Genomic DNA, 19,126 nt, shown 5'->3' on the forward strand with positions numbered 1-19,126 from the left:
AAAACAGACAGCAGCTCACCACTGTACACGCCAGGCCAGTCAGGGAACCTTGCCTACCTCTGCCCTATGTGAAGTGGCTTAGAACAGGAAATCAAACTCCAGCTTCAGTCTTGGATTGACAGAAGCAGGCATTTGAAACCTTGGTCTCCTCCCTGAGGTCTCTTACTCTGACTAATGGTGAGAAGATGACAAGCACACCCCTGGCACAGGAGAAAAGGGGCTCTCAGTCCTTGTCAGAGCTGGCAACACCTACATTTCTTTCTTGCTCCAGCTCCTTTTCTTGCTCCAGCACCTGCTGCCTTTTCTTCCTCAGGATCTCCTCCTGCACGGGAACAAAGAACAAGAAAATGAAGAAGGCAAATTGGTCACTTGGGGAAGGCTCAGCAGCTGGCACAATTGACAAGTCCTTACTGGAGTCGAACACACACACTCGCAAAATTGGTGGCAGCCTGCCACTGACAATGGAGCAGACAGACCCACCCAGGAATTCTCTGGGCTCCTGGTGGTGTGCACGTGTGTTCCATGTGTTTGTGTGGTGCCCCCCAAACTCAACTACTTAGGGACAACACTGAACTCCCTGGTGAGTCTGTCTGTTCTAGTCCAAGCTAACCAGAGCATGGTAAATTCAGTTTCCCATTCTCAGTTAGCAGGGAGTGGAGTGGAGTGGACAGAAGAGAGATGTCCAAATGCAGTAACTCCAGATGTTGGCAGATGTAAGTCCTTACAGCACCTCTGGCAGAAGCCTCCTTTTAAACAAGGTGTTGTCTCTAGCTGCCCAAGTCACCCCCTGGCTGTACGTCTCCAAAATGAACCCCTTCTCCTTCATAAAACAATTCAGAAATTTGAGGCCCCAAATTATCCTCCAGGCCCTGTTCTTTTTATGGAACACGGAGATGGAGAAGACCAAAAGAATCTTTCTAAGCATGACACCTATGTTCATAAGGTATCAAACAGCTGTGATACATCTTTGGTGTTGGATTCTTGAGAGATTTGAAAAGCAACGAATCTGTCCAGAGGATTGGAACTCAAACACATACTCATACAGTATAATCTACAGCAGTGGTTTTCAACCAGTGTGCCCTGGCACCCTGGGGTGCCTTGAATGATGGTCATGGGTGCCATAGGCAACACTGGCTTCTGTCCCTCTTTCCTTCCCTCCATCCTCTGACACCCTCTCATGTCTCTGCCTCTCAAAGTCTTGCACAGCTGTTTGTTGCAGCAGCCCTGGCTACAAGCTCCCCAGGTGAATGGTGCTCCTGGGGCTGGCCAGGGGGTGCTTCTCAGCCCCCTCTGGGGCAGTGTGAACAGACACCTCTCTTTGGGTTGGGGGGGGCAGCTCAGAGACCAGAGGTGGCAGCTGCAGCTCCCCAGAGGACTCCCAAGGAGAGGGGAGAGGAGAGGAGGCCAAAAGGGAGGGTGTTTGAAAAAGGGTAAGAGGCTGCCAGCTCTGCAGGCAAGGGGTGACATAACTGGGCTTCTGAGCCCCACAGGGGTGCCGCCAAAAGAATGTAGTTTGTCAAGAGAACTGTGGACTAAAAAAGGTTGAAAATCTCTGGTCTACAGGATCCACCTGCCTGAAGACAGATGCTGAAGCTTCCCTCCATAGGAGAAAGCCTTGGGTCATGTTGAGGATGACTTGACCTTTTGTGTTGGCTTGCTCAACTGGAGTGCTAGATAGTCGGTTGGTTCTGAAAACTGTTGGGTGAAGACCAGATTGAGGAGGGCCAAGTACTTCAAAAAGGTCTAGGATGTATAGAAATGTTGGCTGAAACCTCTTCTGGCATGAAAGGGCTGGTGGTCTTTCATCTAGTTCTGGAGAAGCCCAGGAGCAAACAATCAGATCTCCTGTAGAAGGATGAGTCAAGAATGGGAGGTGGCTCCCCCCACCATGAGTGTGTTACAGACTTTCCTGTCTTCTCCCATCCTCTGCTGAGAACAGAAGGACAAATGTACATAGGTGCAGGAGCTGGTGGCAAGGCTAGAATCCAGAGTAGGGAGATTTCCCACAAAGTCCAGAACCTTTCCTGTTCCAATCTTCAAGGACGTCAGTCTCCCAACCATCAATGCTGCAATTAGCAGCACATCTGTGCTCACCTGGGCATGGAGCTGAGACAGTCTTGCCTCCATATCCTTGGCTTGGAGCTCCAGTTCTGATTTCATGCTCTGGAACTTTTGCTCCTGGTACAAAGAGAGTGATCAGACATGCAGGAAGGTACTGAAGTCTTCCACAATATTCAGCAACAGTCAGTCAATAATGTCACACAGAACATGGCAATCACATGTCAAATGGGATGGAATGAAGAGGAAGACTTCTAGCAGTATGACAAAACAACACGCAATATCTAAGAGGGGGAAGCAGTAGCCATAACCCTTCCTGCACCTTATCATGGGCTAGCAGATTGAGGTTGAATCCTGACAAGACAGAAGCACCGTTTTGGGGGGACAGGAGGTGGGCAGGTGTGGTGAACTCCCTGGTCCTGAATGGGGTAACTGTGCCCCTGAAGGACCAGGTGTGCAGCCTGAGAGTCATTCTGGACTCACAGCTGTCCATGGAGGTGCAGGTCAATTCTGCGTCCAGGGCAGCTGTTTATCAGCTCCATCTGGTATGCAGGCTGAGACCCTACTGCCCGCAGACTGTCTCGCCAGAGTGGTGCATGCTCTAGTTATCTCTCGCTTGGACTACTGCAATGCGCTCTATGTGGGGCTACCTTTGAAGGTGACCTGGAAACTACAACTAATCCAGAATGTGGCAGCTAGACTGGTGACTGGGAGTGGCTGCTGAGACTACATAACACCTGTCTTGAAAGACCTACATTGGCTCCCAGTATGTTTCCGAGCACAATTCAAAGTGTTGGTGCTGACATTTAAAGCCCTAAACGGCCACAACCCAGTATACCTGAAGGAGCGTCTCCCTCCCATCGTTCTGTCTGGACACTGAGGTCCAGTGCCAAGGGCCTTCTGGCAGTTCCCTTGCTGTGAGAAGCCTAGTTACAGGGAACCAGGCAGAGGGCCTTCTCAGTAGTGGCACCCGCCCTGTGGAACGCCCTCCCACAAGATGTCAAAGAGAAAAACAACTACCAGACTTTTAGAAGACATCTGAAGGCAGCTCTGTTTAGGGAAGCTTTTAATGTTTAATAGACTGTTGTATTTTAATATTCTGTTGGAATCTGCCCAGAGTGGCTGGGGAAACCCAGCCAGATGGGCGGGGTATAAATAATAAAAAAATATGATGATGATGATGATGATGATGATGTTTCCACTTCAGAGCCACAACTTGGGAACTGCTCTCTAATGAGCAGCTTCCACACAGCTGGGGCAATTTTTAAAGACCTAATTCCAGGAGTGCTTTCTATGAAGTTAGCCGTCTTGTGTCCCAGATTCTGTGGCTGGGACCTGTGGGCATGCAAGTCATTTAAACTGCTGGTGGGGAAGCAGCAACTAGACTCCAATGGGTCTAGTTATGTTTCTGCCCCCCCCCAGCCTCAACACTACAGTGGGGGAATAAGATCCACGTGCCCCTCTGAAGGGACTCTCATGCTGTCCATTCTCCCCCGCCCTTTTCCACCAGCACTTCCCTTCCCTACCTGGTCCGAATGACTCTTGTGCAAGTCCTTCAATTGTTCGGCCTGCTTTTTCTGCAAGGCATCGAGCTCTGCTTTATGGTGCAGCTCCAAACGCTCCTGCTCACTTTGCAGGGTTGCCAGCAGCTCAGCCCTCTGCTTCCTCTCCTGCCACACGTCAAGCACAAGAGTTAGCTCTAGCCATACAGTGGTACCTCGGGTTACAGAGGAAGGGAGGCCACACTCACAAGTGGAGCTCTTTCCAATCCTCAAACGCCTTCACCCACACATCTAGGTTACCGGTGTGCAAAAAGGACATAGCCACACGCAGCGCTCACTTTCCCCACCAAATGGTTTGGCTGCAGGCTTACCTCATCCTCGTTTTGTGCCTGGATCTCGGCTATGGTTTCCCTGTGTGCCTCTTGCATCTTTTCCAGCTGCCTCGCATGGTTGCGCTCAACTTCCTGGCGCTTCTCCTTCAGGAGGTCACTAAGCTGTAGGGATGTCAAAGGAACCCTGGCTAAGCCAACTTTCCCAGTGGTTAAGCTACCATTCCAGCAGTGGCTCACTTTTCAGCGGACATGGGCTGCTGCTGGGAGCCCCTTGCCTATGGTGCTTCTGAGCTTGAGTGGGTAGCCAGAGTGCTGCTTCTAGACACAATCTAAGATCCTACTTGCTACCTGTACAATTCTGAATGGCTGGCTCTGTGCATGTGGACAAGCCACCACCATCCAACTGCCTCATCTGGATATTGTGACGCACGGAGATCTCCCAGTTGCCTTGCCTCCTCCATGAGGATCTGGGGGTACCAGCACAGTGACTGATTCCCACCTTTCTGGTCTCGGTTGAGGACCAGTAGCTGGAGAAAGGAAGCTTGTGGGTCTAAAACCTTAATCACCTCTCCTGATTCAAATGGAACAGAGAGATAAAAGCTGGGGTGGCATCTGCATACTTTACTCAAAATCTGCTAATGACAGCTCCCAGAGGCTTCATATAGCATGGGGGACAAGATGGAACTGAACACTAGCCTCCTATAACTTTCTGTAAAAGGGCCTCAAGGTAGGTGTAGAAGCACAGTGCCCCCTACTCCCAGAGATGCTCTAGAAGGACACAATGTTCAACAGAATTCAAAAGCGGCTGAGAGATGGGCAAAGTCACACTCCCCACCATTGCCTCTCTCATAAACCAGGACGGCCAAGGCAGTTTCAATGCCCGTATTCCTGGCTACTTTTCTTCACTGGATGAGAAGCACAAGGGAAACCCTCCTGGAGGTACTCTCTGCACCCCAAGGTAAAAGTGAGGATACGCAAATAACTATTCCTGGTGCTTGGCAACCTCTAGGCTAGGAATGCTCAGCTTTTCCTCTTCGATGCCTAATTGAGCCTTCATGGCAGGATTCCGTGTCCACCAGCAGACAGAAAGCTGGCTCTGGGTGCTGCTGCTCTTAATCATGCACTGGATTTTGTTTTTTTTGGAGTTAGTTCATGCAATGGCTCCTCTACACCATTCAGCATGCCCCACCCTTGCAAGCAAGGATAGCACAGACTGGCTCAGAGTAATTTGGACTCAGCATACATGTGGGATGCTCAGCAAATCCAGGCTCTGTTTCTTCCTCATTACCTCTCGCTCATACTCGGCCACCTGATTCCTCTTCTGCTGAACATTTTGCTCTGCACTCTCCAATTGCTTCTGTAATTCTGCCTCCTCCCTTTTATGGGCTTCTGCTATCTGCATCTGGAGAGCTGAGACAACCTGCCAGAAAAGGATGGAAATCTTTATTGAACTGTCACCGAATGTGTAAAGCAGGCAGCTTGCTGTTTCCTGCAGGCTGATGTGAACTACCAACATGCTTTAAGCTGGTAAAGCTAGAAGTTTCCTTCAAGTGAGAGACCGGAATGTTGATCGCTGACTATATTGGCTGTTGTAATTCTTCCAACAATTAATCTTCTTTTATTGGAAAATGACTGATGGCCAGTTTGTTCTGCAGTCAAGTCTGAAATGCTGCTTTGAAATCCAGATGTGGTGAAAAACAGGGTATAATTTTTAAAAACAAAATAATAATAATAATAAATATAACAAATATTTGGCCCACATCATCAGATGTGTGCACTTTGCCAACAAGTGGGTGAGTGCAGGCCCCTTCATGGTAGAAAGGGGAGAAAAGTGGGAAAGAAAAACAGAAAAGTGACAGGGTTTTTTAAAATAGAGAGCTAAAAGGAAGAAAGGGATTTCTTGTCTGGGTTACTAGACCACCTTGGAACTCAGCAGTGGCTGTGCAGCTTGTCGGTCATGAAAATGTTGCAGGTGCAGAAACAGGCATGCAGGCAGCACCTTCCCTCCCAATAATTTACCTTTTCGTGTTCTTCTTTTGCTGCAGATTTCTGCAGCTGAATCTCTTCTGCAAACTGTTCCTTTAGTTCCTGCATAGCCTGGAAAAGAATAAAGTAGTCAGACAGTGTCTATGGGCAGTATCCAAGGCACGCATTCAGTCAGTGTCTATGGGGAGTATTTCCCCTTGCACATTCAACCCCCACCCCCAACCTGGAACCCCCTCTTAATCTGCTCCAGAGGGTTGGGAGCAAAACCCGGAACATTTTTAGGGGATGTGTGGGGAGAGGAGAGGCAGGAAAGTTCCACTGCGCAGCCAGTGTGGTTCTGTTCCCCATTTTATCTTCTCAAAAACCGTGAAACAGGTCAGACTGAAAAACCATGACCGGCCCACAGCCCTGACTGGCTTCAGGGCTGAGTGGGAATCTGGATCCGTATCTCCCCATCTTAGTCAAACTTTAGCCACTATGACACACTGCTTTTTTGCCACTGCCCGAGTGGGCTTGAACCTCATTAATTTCAGTACTCTTAGCTAATCATTTACTCCTTACTTTGGTCCCATTCACAATAAACTACAGCTTGTATCAGACTATGGCTTGACAATGTGTAAACCAGGCGTTTGTGGGTGTGACAGCTACTCCCAAGCAGGTCAACAACATCTGCACCAGATACAGTCAATGCTGACTACCCAAGATCTCATGCTGACCAACACTTACCCTGCAAGCCACCCTTTTGAGACAGAGAGAACAGACAACCCCTGATACCCGTCTCCATATACTGTAGACACGGGCTGACAACAGCACAAAGCCGGAATTAAGAGCTAATACAAGCGCTTGCAGCTACAGGATCCTACTGCCGCCCTCGCCCTCCTCTCCTTAGTTTGCCAACCTGGATTCTTCTAGAGGCAAATGCTGTGGCTTCTCCACAGCCTCAATGCAGAAGGCTCACCATTTCATTTTCTTTGACCAGCCTCTTCTTCAGCTCATTGAAGGTTCTTTTGATCTCCTGCTCCAGTTCCATTTGTTCTGCCTGCTCAACAGCTTCTGCTTCCTTCTTCACCCTTTCCAGAGAAAGCTGCTTCTGTGCCTTCAGTTCATCCTCTTCAGACTGCTGAAAGGATTCCAGCTCCTCTCTGAGCTTCTGCAGAGCAGCCTCCTGGGCCAGCCTGAAAAGCAGCCAGTGAGACTAAGAGAGAAGCAGACCCTTTCTCCCTTCCCCTCTTGCCAAACCATGAACCAAACCAAGGAGAGGTGGCAAACCTCAGGCCCTTGAGTTTGCCAATTTGCTGACTGGGGAAACGCAGCCGGGATGCCAGATGGAATGTGGCACCCCCTCATAATTTATGTGACCCAACAACAGGGTCAAATTCTTCCACCTGCTGGTAAAGAAAAATCTATGTAGCTGGATATGATCCCCAAGCATTACTGGTCAATTGCTTGAAAACTATAGACTGACTGCAAAAGTTTTCCATCATAAAAGCATTCATAGAACCTACTGTGGCCTCTAATTGGAGCCCAAAATAACCCCCAAATATGCTTGCAAATACATAGGTAGTATTGGGGCCAGCTGGACTCATGGGGAAGACGATTCCACAAATAGTGCACCATCACAGAGAACTTATCCCATGTCGCCACTGAAAGTACACCCCTTTCTGTGCCTTCTTGTATTTTAAGAGCATAAACATAGCACCAAGGTGGAGAGATGGCAAAGGCCTGCACCCGGGCCCTGGATTTCTCAGTTGTAAAAACCTCCCTGGCATTGACTGCTAGAAGGTTATGGTGTTGCAAGGGATAGGAAGCCCACAACTATAACGGCAGGAAGACACTGGAGTGCTCAGCAGCACATGGTATCACTGTCCTTCATTCAACCACTACCATTTTCACTCGAGACTTTTATGGAGTTTCGGGAAATGTTGAAGCTGCAGAATCAGCACTATCTTGCCATAACACCAAAGTCACTGGTCTGGAACGAAGGCTACCTTGGTAGTGACTTTTCCTCCAGTGATTTTTACAACGAATTGTAAACAGTGTACATTCTCAATGGTCTCCTGGGCTGGAAAGGGTACACTCATTGCACAAAGCTGGTTTAAACACAAGGCTAATCACTGCACTGCCAAGGCCACCAGCTTCCACCTCCACAGCAAAGGATGATATTTGCAGAAAACCCTGCCTATTCAAACCAGCACCTGATCCTCGCCTTCTCTGCCTCTGCTTCAGAATGGATCTGGGTTTGGAGTTTCAGAAGTTCGTCTTGCAGCTCCTTCCTCAAGCGCTCCTCCTCCTTCTGCCTAGCAGCCTCCAACTCAGCTTTTAAGGATCTAAAAAACAAGCAGAAAGTGATTTTTTTGCAGGAGGGGTACATCTCCTTGCAGCAAGTAGACAACTTCAGTAGTGTGCAGCAAAAGCGAAGACAACTTGCTCACAATATCCCAAGCAATCCAAGTGTGAGACTGACCCAAGCAACTGAGACTTGCAGAAGATTCTACAAAAGAAACCTTCCATAAGTTTAGGATTCAGACTTCTCCACATTCTCACTTCCAACTCTGGTCCTGCCCTTCAGATGTCAGCCAGGTGCTCAAGCTTCACCTGTAACAATCTGCTGCTTTAAGACTGCTACAAATGAAGATGTTGCTCCATGCAGGGTTGGGACAGATGAGGAGAATGTAGGAAGCCCTTTGACTAGAACCTAAGCCATGAAAACTGAACCACCAGCTGTATTCAGGCCTCACTCAGTGGCTCGGATTAGGATTAGGATCTCCCTCTACACCTTTGCCACAGAGGATCCTGTTCAAAATTACACACACACACAGCACCATTTTCTGTATTTTTGTCCTACTACTTCTAGCCTCTTTCTCTTCCTCACTAAAGTCATTGTTTAAGTGGACTGCCCTTGATTATTCAAGAATGTTTTATCCAGTAGCCTTCTGCTGTATGTGGCAGAAAATGTTTTTATGCCTAGCTTAACTGCTGACCCTGACCCCAAAGGCCAAGCAATGCAAGAGAGGCCATTGCAGGTGTGTCACAGTCCTATACAGAGCACAAGTGAGTAGAGAATCAAATGAGATTATCCGGTCATGACTCGCTCCAAAGTAGCAGCTGTTGATGAACAGGCATAGCAAGACTAGCTGCATAGAATAGCACCAAGAAAGCAATATGCAACTTTCTCTAGTGAGGAGCAAATGAACTTCCTAATGAACTCCAAATAGGAAGCTTCTGTTGAACTTTTTTGTTGGGAATCTGGAGTCCAACACTGAATGTGGCGGAGACTTCTTTCTACCCTTGCACGGTGGGGGTGCCTAAAAAGCACTGAATACTTGCAAGCTGTAAGACACACCACTCCCATGGACTAGCATCTCTTCAAAAGGCCTTCCACCCTCTATTAGCGGATTCACTGCAGGGAGGAAAAGAAGCAAAACAGCTGTATGTGGATGGAACTCACTGGAGGGCATCCTTTTTCTGCTGATGGAGCATCTGGATCTCCTGCTCCTCTTCTTGCTGTAGTTCTTCCTGCAGCTGTTGCATTCGAGTCTCTTTTTCTTGCAGCAAATGTATTTTTGCTTGTTCCAGCAAAGTGTGATGAGCTTTGGTTATTTCCTCAAGGGAATCCCCAGCATGCTTTTCCCAGGACATTTGCTTACCCTCAGCCTCAAAATTCCTGCCATTAAGAGAAACTTTCCACATTAAACACTCAGATTAGCAGGGAACAATATAGCAACAAGCACACTTCACAAAGCTGTCTTCTTCCACAAGAGAAGTCAGCCTTCCCAATACACTGCTATCTCCACCTACTGTCCCAGCTTCATGTGTGGCATGAAGAACTTACAGCTGTACCATATGCTGCCTGCCTGCCACAGGTAGAATAAATCTCATCTACCATGCACAGCAAGGCACAGATTTCAAGATCATATTTTCTCAGAATCTCAGTAGGCTACTAGGCACCACAGCCACAGAAGAGCATTCAAGAGAATCTAGAATTCCAAATTCATGGCAGCTGCTTACAGTTCAGAACTTACTTTGAAAACGTAATGGTGCCATACAGCTACATTTCCTAGTCCAGAGCTTTGATAATTCTGCTGCCTTAAGGTATATCCATGAAAGCTGCTTTGATGGTACTGGACTGTCAGGCACTAGATGGAGCAGGCACCAGGCTCAGAAAGCGCAGGCAACTGTCCACATGGTACACAGCCTGGATCCCTGCCATGTTCCCAGGCTTCTAGAGGACTGCTACATTTTCAACACAAAACTCAAGGCCATGACTAGTTATGCTTATTTTACTACTGACACTTTACTACTGACACTTGGGTTTTTGAGCTAGGAACCAAGAGGAGAGACTATATTGCACAGGGCCAGTTGGGCTGTGTGCAGCTATGAAACTTTCCTCTCTTCCTAAAATTCACGGAAAGCCAAAACGAGATGCTTTTAGACAAAACACACTTAACTTGTTTTACATCAAATGCATGTTGTTTTATGAAACAAAACCTGTGATAACCAACTTGAAGAGGAGAGCAAAGAAGGGGCTCAGCTGGGCCTTCAGGGATGAAGAGCACACTGCCCAATTATCCCAGTGAACCATTTCATAGTGAAGAAATACAGGCTGGCCTGAGCTCTAGAAACATTACACAGCACACCTCCATCTTGCCACCATTAAGTATCAATTAGGAAATGGATTAGGACATAAGTTTGTAAAATACACATTCTCTTCTAGAAACCCTGCCCCCCTCCCTGTATTTATAAGTAGTTGCTTTTGGAGAAGGGCCACAGGGCAGTGAGTGAGTGTCTGCTTTGCCATGTTCAATCCCCGGCATCAGTATGAGCAGCTTCCTATGAATCCAGTGCAGACACTTTACTGGGAGGATGACAGAACCCAAAGGAGGTGTGCACCTCAATGTCCCTCCCTCCTCTTGCAGAAAAGGGCCCCCTAGACAGAAGCATATGCCATTGCATCCCCTTACTCTTTGCAGGATGGGTCTCGCTCATTCAGGTTCACCAGCCGGTGCTCAATTCTCATCTTCGTTTCCAAGGTGCCAGAACCTACCGAGACTGCCTTCTTTTCAGACCCTTCAGAATCACTTGGGCAGCTTTTGCTCCTCTCCCTTGGTGGCAATAAAAATGTAAAAGAACAAGGATTTACAGCTTGCCTAATTATGGAGGGCAGAGCCTCTAGTAACAGGGTGGAGTTCTGGCATGCAGCTCTGCAGCCAAAGAGGCAAGAAAGGTCCTCCTCTATGCAAGAGAGAGGTGGGGGGCTGATCACTACTGGGTGCCTGGAAACCACGGGGAGGGAGCCCCAAGAGGGGAACCATTGCCATGCAGCACTAATTATGCATATCACCATTTTTTTTAACTTAGTTGGAGACAACCCAATGTATGTTATCCAGATACTGGGATTTAATGTATTTCTTTCGAATATCTGGATATCATGTGGAATTTATCATCTTGAAATAATTTAGAATAGTTTGTTTTCCTCCAGTAATTGTTGTAGCCGGCAATTTATAATGTACTGTAAATGTATATTCTTCAAATGAAAATTTAGTATAAACACCCTTTCCTTTGAACATCTACTCAGTTCCTTCTAAGAAGCTTACAGCTTGCAGGCAGGTAATTAAGAATTGTACCTCAACTCTGTATCAGTACTTTAAATCTGTAATGCCTTTTGTATTTTGCTACATTCTTTTTTTGGGAATATTTTATTAGTTGAATATAAGAACAATGTATAACCAAATACAAGTAATCAAATTTGCTATGTTCTTATGCTACTGACAAACCTCATTTATCCTCTTCTGTAATGTTCAACTAATTTTATTAAGTAAAGGAAACATGGGGTTGCACTCAAGAGTAGAACCACTGAAATTAAAGGCCATTACTAACAGGTCCAAATAAACTTATGCCTGGGGCTGATCCCTGGATCCTAAATTTCGGTGTGCAGATATGGAAGGGAGGTTATTTCTCTGCCTCCTTAATGTGGCATCTGTAACAGAGGGAAGGGGGGTGTTGCTTAACTGACAAACCTAGGGCCTTGCTATATAAAAAGCACACCCCACCCTGAACAGAGCAAAACCTGCTGTCAAGACACAAAAGGGATTCTGCAGAGGGAGAGAATGAATGAGGAAATAAAGCAAGAATGTGCCCCTGAGAACCAGGGATTTTGACAGCTGGCTGCTTTGTGACAATACTGTGTGGAATGGGTGAGAAGTGTTGCAAAAGAGCTGTACCTCTTAGCTGATCCTTGGCTTTTGTCCTCTGCTAGGCTGCCTCTGCTTTGGTCCTTCTCCTGTCCTGACCAGTCATTAGTCTACCAGAAAGATAAAAACAGAAAGAAGGGTTTGCCGCAATACTGCCATTTCAATGGAAGGTGGAGACAGCCAGTCATGAACAGAATTGAACCTTCTGAGCTGAGCCTACAATAAGTGTTGCTGAAAGACAGTTCCAGAGTACAGACAAGATGGTGAAGCCTACAGCTACTGTCTTCCATGGGACAGGATTATTTCACTGGATCAGGCTATCTGTGTCTAGAGAGAATGACTGACTGTGTGTTAGAAAGATTGAATGAATTTGGGAAGATGGTAAGCACACCAGCAATGACTACCCCACAAGAGACCTAACACACCACTTGGCTGGCTGATTCAATAGTGGGTGCTTTCACACACACGAACAATTGCTGTGATGCAACAGATTCCGTGAAATGTGCAATAAGGCAATACAGAGACTGCAGAAGCAAGGATGAGAAGCCAGAAACACAAGGCTAAGGGTCTGCAGATGTGCCCCCAGCTTCTGTATGGATATCCCATTGCAATCTCTTTCCCCAGCCATAACACACTGCCTACACTCCAAATAGCCCCCAACCTACATGGTCCTCTCTGCTCCAAAGCACCAGGGAAAACGATACAGCAACATTAAGATGCAAAAAGGATACTAGTTTTTTATTATTCACATACAATGATGGGGAACCTCCAGCCCACTGGTAAAAATCAGGCTTAACAGGGTTTCTAATCTGGCCTACAAGGCCATTTCCTCCAAAATCACACCCACCTGCTGCCATATATGGGAAGCTAAAAATGTGGCTGCAAAGACAACAGCAAAAGTACTCTTCTGGTGACTCTTGGCAAGCAAGGGTTGCGGCAAGTTACCACTAGTATTGATTGTGCGTAATCAGGAACTCCACGGCACAGCCAATCCCTGTGGGGCATGCTCTAAACGCTGAGCAGCTGAGCGGCATGTATAGGACACCTCACTCCTTCACTCCTATTCTATCCTAGAATCATGAGCTTCTGCAATCCAAGTTTCAACCACTGACTTATGAGAATAGGCACATCATATGTCTGTGTGGTCTTCTCACCAGCAGTTCTCTGCATACCTGGAAATGTCCTGCTGGATAAGCAGGAGTATACAGCAAGACTTCTGAGACAGGCTCACAACTTTAGGGTGGTTGGGAGCACTGCCTGTTAAAAGTGGACATTTGTTCCAGCTTAAATCTCTATGAGACCTGCCCCTTTTCTTCGTACATTACTTTTCACTCTCCTAGCAAGTCGGCTGTAGGAGCAAACTCCAAGACAACATGTTCGAAGAGGAGCCCATGCAGCTCCACAATGCCACTTACCTGTTCCTTCCAAGTGCTTTCAACCATGGCTCTGCTCACTGCAAACTTTGGAGTTCCCAGGACTGGAGGCAACACATCCATGACGTTTTCAAAGCTTGGGCTCTGGGAACCAAAGCCCCCAAGAAACAAAGGGGTAAGGAGAGATTGGCATTCCAAGAGGCTTCCCTGCTTGAGCTCTCAAAGGTAGTGTCGAATATGGTGCTGAGGATCCTCAGGCTGATAGCCCTGGGGGTCCCAAACATTCAGGCTTCGGCTACCTTCTCTGGAGCAGCTCACGACCAAGGCCTCTGTGACAAACATGGCACCCTGTCTCAAATGAACACTGGACCAATACACAGCGCAGGACTTGAGACCTGATCCTCTGAATTGAACAGGGTGGTGGGTAAGGGGGGTGATCTGTGACTGGGGGAGCAGATAGTGACTCATCTTAATCTACTTAAATATGTCAGAACAGGGACCTTGGAGGTTACCAATGTCTCCTTAAGGAATGGAGTGGTTCTGACTGCTCTGAAGATGGCAGCAGTGAGGCTTCTGTTGAAAAAATCTGGTTTAGATATCTTAGCCTGAGATGAGCTATCAGCCAGTCTTGAATGTGCCATTCTTGGGGGGAAATGGCATGAAGACTGGTCAACTCCAAGCAGTGCTGTTGACATTCACTGTCTGGATCAGACCTAGTTTGGGGGTGGAGATGGTAGAAGTCATCTACCCGGACAACCAAGGCTAACGAACTTGGGGTGTGGGTGGGGTGGGAGAGTGTGTGGCTCCATTAGTTATTCCAGACCCTCTTCTAGGCCAAGAGACCAGGGCTTTGGACCTGAAGCCAGCAATGATATTGATACTGGGTACAAAGCAAGGTGCAATGGTACTTGGAACTTCATCCACACAAAAACAGACCAGGAGAGTTGGTAAGAAAGTCCTTAAAAGGACCAGCCCAAGAGTTATGCGCTCACCAAGAACTCCATCTTATTTTTTCAAAGAAGTTTCTATTTCTTCTTCCTACTCTCTTACTACCCATGTTAATGGCAGACTCACCACAACACTATGCGGCTCAGGGTCCAAATGGTCAGAAACCTGCCATTCCTTCATTGGATTGCTGCCTTCAGAAACCTTCAAAAGCAAAGGGACACACACCCATCACCAGCTTTGCACACTCTGACTGACTGGAAAGCAAACTAAAAAAGGTGAGGAGTGACTGACCCACAGCATTCTAAGGTGAATGCCTTGAATATTTTAACCCACAAAAATACACAAACCACCCATGCAGCAGCGAAAGTATCTGAGATGTCAAATTGCTCCTCAAACCCTGCCAGATTTCTTCTAGGGAATTTCTCTCTTGGTCATCCAACATCACATGCATGGCATTTGGGGCTGATATGTTTACTATACCCCAAATGCTGCTCCTCTTTGAAAGATGATCTGAGGATTGGCTTTTATTGGGAAGCAGGCACTTTAAGCCCCCAATACCAGGAAACTATCCAAAAAGCAGGGTGGATAAAAATCAATGATATTTTTTTAAAAAATAAAATTTTTTAAAAATCGGATTTTTTTTATTTAAATCAGATTTTTAAAATAAAATGTTTTTGGAGGAAAAATCTTTCTACAGATAGTTTTCTATTTAAGTTACATTATAGTCCAAAGGCTATTAATCAGGAAGTAAGGATTTGTTTTAAGTTTTTAATGTGTGCTAAAACTCAGTCTAAGGTTTTTGGTTTTTTTTAAAAATAATTTAGTCACATCAGTTAACAAACATGGATACATATGCTATAATGTTTTTGATTTAGTTAAATAAATTGTTTAAATTGTTATTAAGGAAATGATTATTTTTCTCCTTTCAATAAAGTACAGCAGAAAAGTTGTCCAAATATAAACAGTTAACTTATTAAACCTCACAATAATTTCATAATTATCTGTCAATGTATTTCTAATAGTAAAACCAAATCAGTAATTTCTGATATAACTGTAAAAACTACTCTGAAAATTTATTATTCCAAAAATGAAATCTTCATCTTGTTGCAAATATTAATATTATACCAGCAAGAATGAGTCTTTCTGTACAAAAAATGATTTACCGTATTTTTCGCTCTATAAGACGCACCACACCACAAGACGCACCTAGTTTTTGGAGGAGGAAAACAAGAAAAAAAAAAATTCTGAATCTCAGAAGCCAGAACAGCAAGAGGGATCGCTGTGCAGTGAAAGCAGCTATCCCTCTTGCTGTTCTGGCTTCTGGGATAGCTGCGCAGCCTGCATTCGCTCCATAAGACGCACACACATTTCCCCTTACTTTTTAGGAGGGAAAAAGTGAGTCTTATAGAGCAAAAAATACGGTAAATCAAGTCTTACTGACTGGTGATTTAAACCAATTTGATTTAAATCAAATCCATCCAAGTACATACCTCATTGTCAAAGCTGGCACCAAGGGCACTAACATCCATATGCAGGTTCTTGAGAAGCCCACCTGTCCCACGAGGACTCTGGACATGCAACAAGGAGCAGAGAAATGTTCAGCTGTGCATCCAAAGCCATACTTGAAGAACTGACACTGGGGACAAAGAAGGCAACAAGAGAGGGTTCCCAATCTGCTCCCTCACCCTAACCACAAGCAATGTAGTGTAGGGATCTTTGGGGGAACCAGGGCTAGAAGAACTAGAGTGTGGATTTGGATTTATATGCGCAAATTGGCCCCTTCTCAAGGCTGGTGAGCCTACAGGTACATGGGCATAATGAAGCCAGAGTCTGATTACTGCATCAAGAGTTGGGCCCTTCTGCGAAGGAAAGAATTTAAAACTACAAGAATCGCCACTTATACAAAGACCTATCTATCCTGCTGCACGTTCCACTTAGAAGCATGCAGTAAAATAGGTACTGTACCAACTCTTGTGTTTCTTTCTGTGCAGGAAAGCCAGGAGACTTGAAATGGACAAGCATCATAGTTGAGTGGCAGATAATCTTCTTTGCATGAGGACTCGGGTTCAATCCCCAATGGCATTTCCAGTGGGGTACAGAACATGCCCCATCTGAAACCCTGGAGAGCTGCAAGTGATCAGTGCAGGCAGTACTGAGATAGATGATCTCACTTGGTATAAAGGCAGCTTTGTATGTTCCAATGTGTCCACCATTTATCATATCAGAAAGGAATCTGCACAGCCCTCCATCCCCATCTCATAGAGCAACTCTGTTTATCAAGCACTACTACCTCATTGCTGCAATCTTCCTTTTCTGCCCCATTAGGAGTCAGCTGGTTTAAGGATGCTTCCTCTTCTTCGTCCACAGATTGAAAGAGACTTTTCTTGCAATTGCCAAGCTTTAAGAGACGAAAACATGCATACATCAGAAGGACATTAAGTAGATAATGCAAAGCAAAAGAGGCAAAAAGCCACACAAACAACTTTGCATGTTCATAAGCACACCCACATGAGCCAGATTTTAGTTGTTTACCATTGTATGTGCTGGTGCCTTCGGTTCCACGGCACTTCTCCCATTTGTATTGTGTAAGTTGCAGGGTGCACTGACTGGAGCATCCACAAACCCACGTAATGGAGCAAGGCTCCCCAGGGGAGACTGGACAGGGGCTAGTATAGGTCCTGGAGACTGGAAGATTTCAGGGAGGGGGAAGACACAGTAACAAGGTAAGCAGAAGCTGTCTACGACTATGCTAGAAGTTCAACAGCAGTCTGACATGGCTTCTTACGCGCTCTTTCTCTACCTCACACCTCAATAATAGAACTGCTTTCCTGGATCACAACAGACTGAAGTTTGAAGTGTCAGCAAGAGCTGATCTCATTTTGGAGAGGGGACAACAATGCAAGCACACAAGTGTGTGGCTTGCACTAGCAGTGTTTCTCAAACCTGGGTCTCCAGCTGTTGTTGGACTACAATTCCCATCATCCCTGGCTAGCAGGACCAGTGACCATGGATGATGGGAGCTGCAGTCCGACAACAGCTGGAGACCCAGGTTCTGTGTTAAGGTCTAAAAAACAAAACAAAAACAAAACAAAAAACTACACCTGTCTGAAAAAACTGCAGTACAGTTGTCCCTTGAAATAAGATGAGAATGAAACCCAATGGTCAAATCAGGTTGGTTCACTCAAATGTCAAATGCTCTTTCAGGAACTAATAAGCAATGCAACAGGGAGGCATCTATCTCCATTTCCACATTAAAACGACATGCCCAAGCAACACAGCCAGACTGTGCAGCATCTATTTATTTGCAGCATGTAAAGGGATTGTCTACAAGCTTAGAGGAATCAGCAGTTGGCAAATGCTACAGATACCTTAGAAGGCTACATCAACCACCAGAGCCACTAGCTACGCCACCTGCAGAAGATGGCATCCTTGGCCACCACAAGATATTCAGTTCACTTCTGAAAGAACTGAAACAAAACGGCTAACCTTTCCACTTATCTATTCTGTAAATTTATACCAGGCAGACAACTAAAAACACAGGAACATCTTTTTATTGAGATTTATAATTCATCCTGTATTATGGTCAACCCCAGAGTAGAGTGCAACGTTAAAATACATGACACAAAACAAAGCAGAATAATCTGAAAAAAATCAAACCACAACAACAGTAAATCAAATTTACATCACAGCACTGTGAGAGCGACAAAAAACCAAACAAACCTCTGAGAAAGATGCATAAGTCCACCAATCAACTCTGTGAGGGGAGAAAGCTACAGACCAGCCTGTGCTGCCTACCGATGCCATGCATGTGATGGGAAACTATAGGCACATGACTTCTTTCTGCCTATATGCTCCAATGGGACTCAACTGGAGGAAGTCCCACTACAAAAAGGGCCTGTCTTCACCAGTACAGGTTGGCTCCCCCAGAGGTGTTCAAATAAACACACTAGTTAGATAACACACTGGCCTTGTGGTGCATGAATGCAACTGGGTAGCCACAAGATTGTTTTCAGGTGCTCCTCAGACACAATGACTAGGAATTATGTGGGAAACCCAAGGATGGGAAAAGGTGCAACCTTAAGACACCAGAGGAGATCTGGGTAAGCAGACTAGTGATTCCTTGCAATTCTACTCAACAACTGTCACACAAAAGCCATTAACCATTCCTTCCCCCATCCTAAACTTCCCATCAGATTTTATGAGAGACTATTATTAAGGATTGTACTCAATGAAGTAGCACTAATGAGAATGTTCTGGCAGCAAAATGATTTCTCCTTGAGCAACAAAACCTTTGCAGGCTCTCTCCCTTCTGCTGTTCCCCAAAGCTGTTTTGGGGGTTCCCCACAACACTTCACAGCAGATTTGGGAATGGGGGAGAAGAGGAGTGACCCCCTCCCTGACAATTTAATGAATTTATGTTGTTGAAAACTGCCCTAAATGTCTGCCTCCCTGGGCTCCTTTGAGAGGAACAGCAGGATAATATAAACAAATATTAATTTTCTCAACTTTTTCAGTTATTATTCTTTTATAAGTGGGATAGGCTTATCTCTTTATCCACAGTCTCCCAAGGACTGGCAAGATGAGCAACAATTGAGTGTCAGTATTGGGTCAATACCAGGGAATGCTGTCTGATAATCTTTCCTTTCACCTTACAGCGGCCTCCGTCTCAGCCTAACAACCTTGCAGTGTTGATGGAAAGACTAAAGGGAGTGGGGGCTCCATATGCAGCATCCTCA

General features: G+C 45.9%; 1 protein-coding gene across 3 annotated transcripts in view; it reads right to left on the reverse strand.

Annotated features, from left to right (window-relative positions):
• CEP164 (centrosomal protein 164) overlaps window positions 1–19,126 on the reverse strand; it is a 37,968-nt gene that overhangs the window by 13,635 nt on the left and 5,207 nt on the right. For all 3 annotated transcript variants that reach the window (XM_083588265.1, XM_083588264.1, XM_083588266.1), the window contains 16 exons: window positions 16,923–17,075; window positions 16,681–16,788; window positions 15,881–15,958; window positions 14,517–14,591; window positions 13,485–13,586; window positions 12,100–12,179; window positions 10,840–10,980; window positions 9,327–9,542; window positions 8,074–8,205; window positions 6,837–7,053; window positions 5,912–5,989; window positions 5,181–5,312; window positions 3,932–4,054; window positions 3,585–3,728; window positions 2,095–2,178; window positions 254–322 (listed from right to left, as the gene is read on the reverse strand). In XM_083588265.1, the coding sequence (XP_083444391.1) occupies window positions 254–322; window positions 2,095–2,178; window positions 3,585–3,728; window positions 3,932–4,054; window positions 5,181–5,312; window positions 5,912–5,989; window positions 6,837–7,053; window positions 8,074–8,205; window positions 9,327–9,542; window positions 10,840–10,980; window positions 12,100–12,179; window positions 13,485–13,586; window positions 14,517–14,591; window positions 15,881–15,958; window positions 16,681–16,788; window positions 16,923–17,075 (1,932 nt within the window). The remainder of the gene's footprint in view (window positions 1–253; window positions 323–2,094; window positions 2,179–3,584; window positions 3,729–3,931; window positions 4,055–5,180; window positions 5,313–5,911; window positions 5,990–6,836; window positions 7,054–8,073; window positions 8,206–9,326; window positions 9,543–10,839; window positions 10,981–12,099; window positions 12,180–13,484; window positions 13,587–14,516; window positions 14,592–15,880; window positions 15,959–16,680; window positions 16,789–16,922; window positions 17,076–19,126) is intronic.

This window comes from Podarcis filfolensis (assembly GCF_964270895.1).
Source record: "Podarcis filfolensis genome assembly, chromosome: 15".
NCBI lineage: Eukaryota > Metazoa > Chordata > Lepidosauria > Squamata > Lacertidae > Podarcis > Podarcis filfolensis.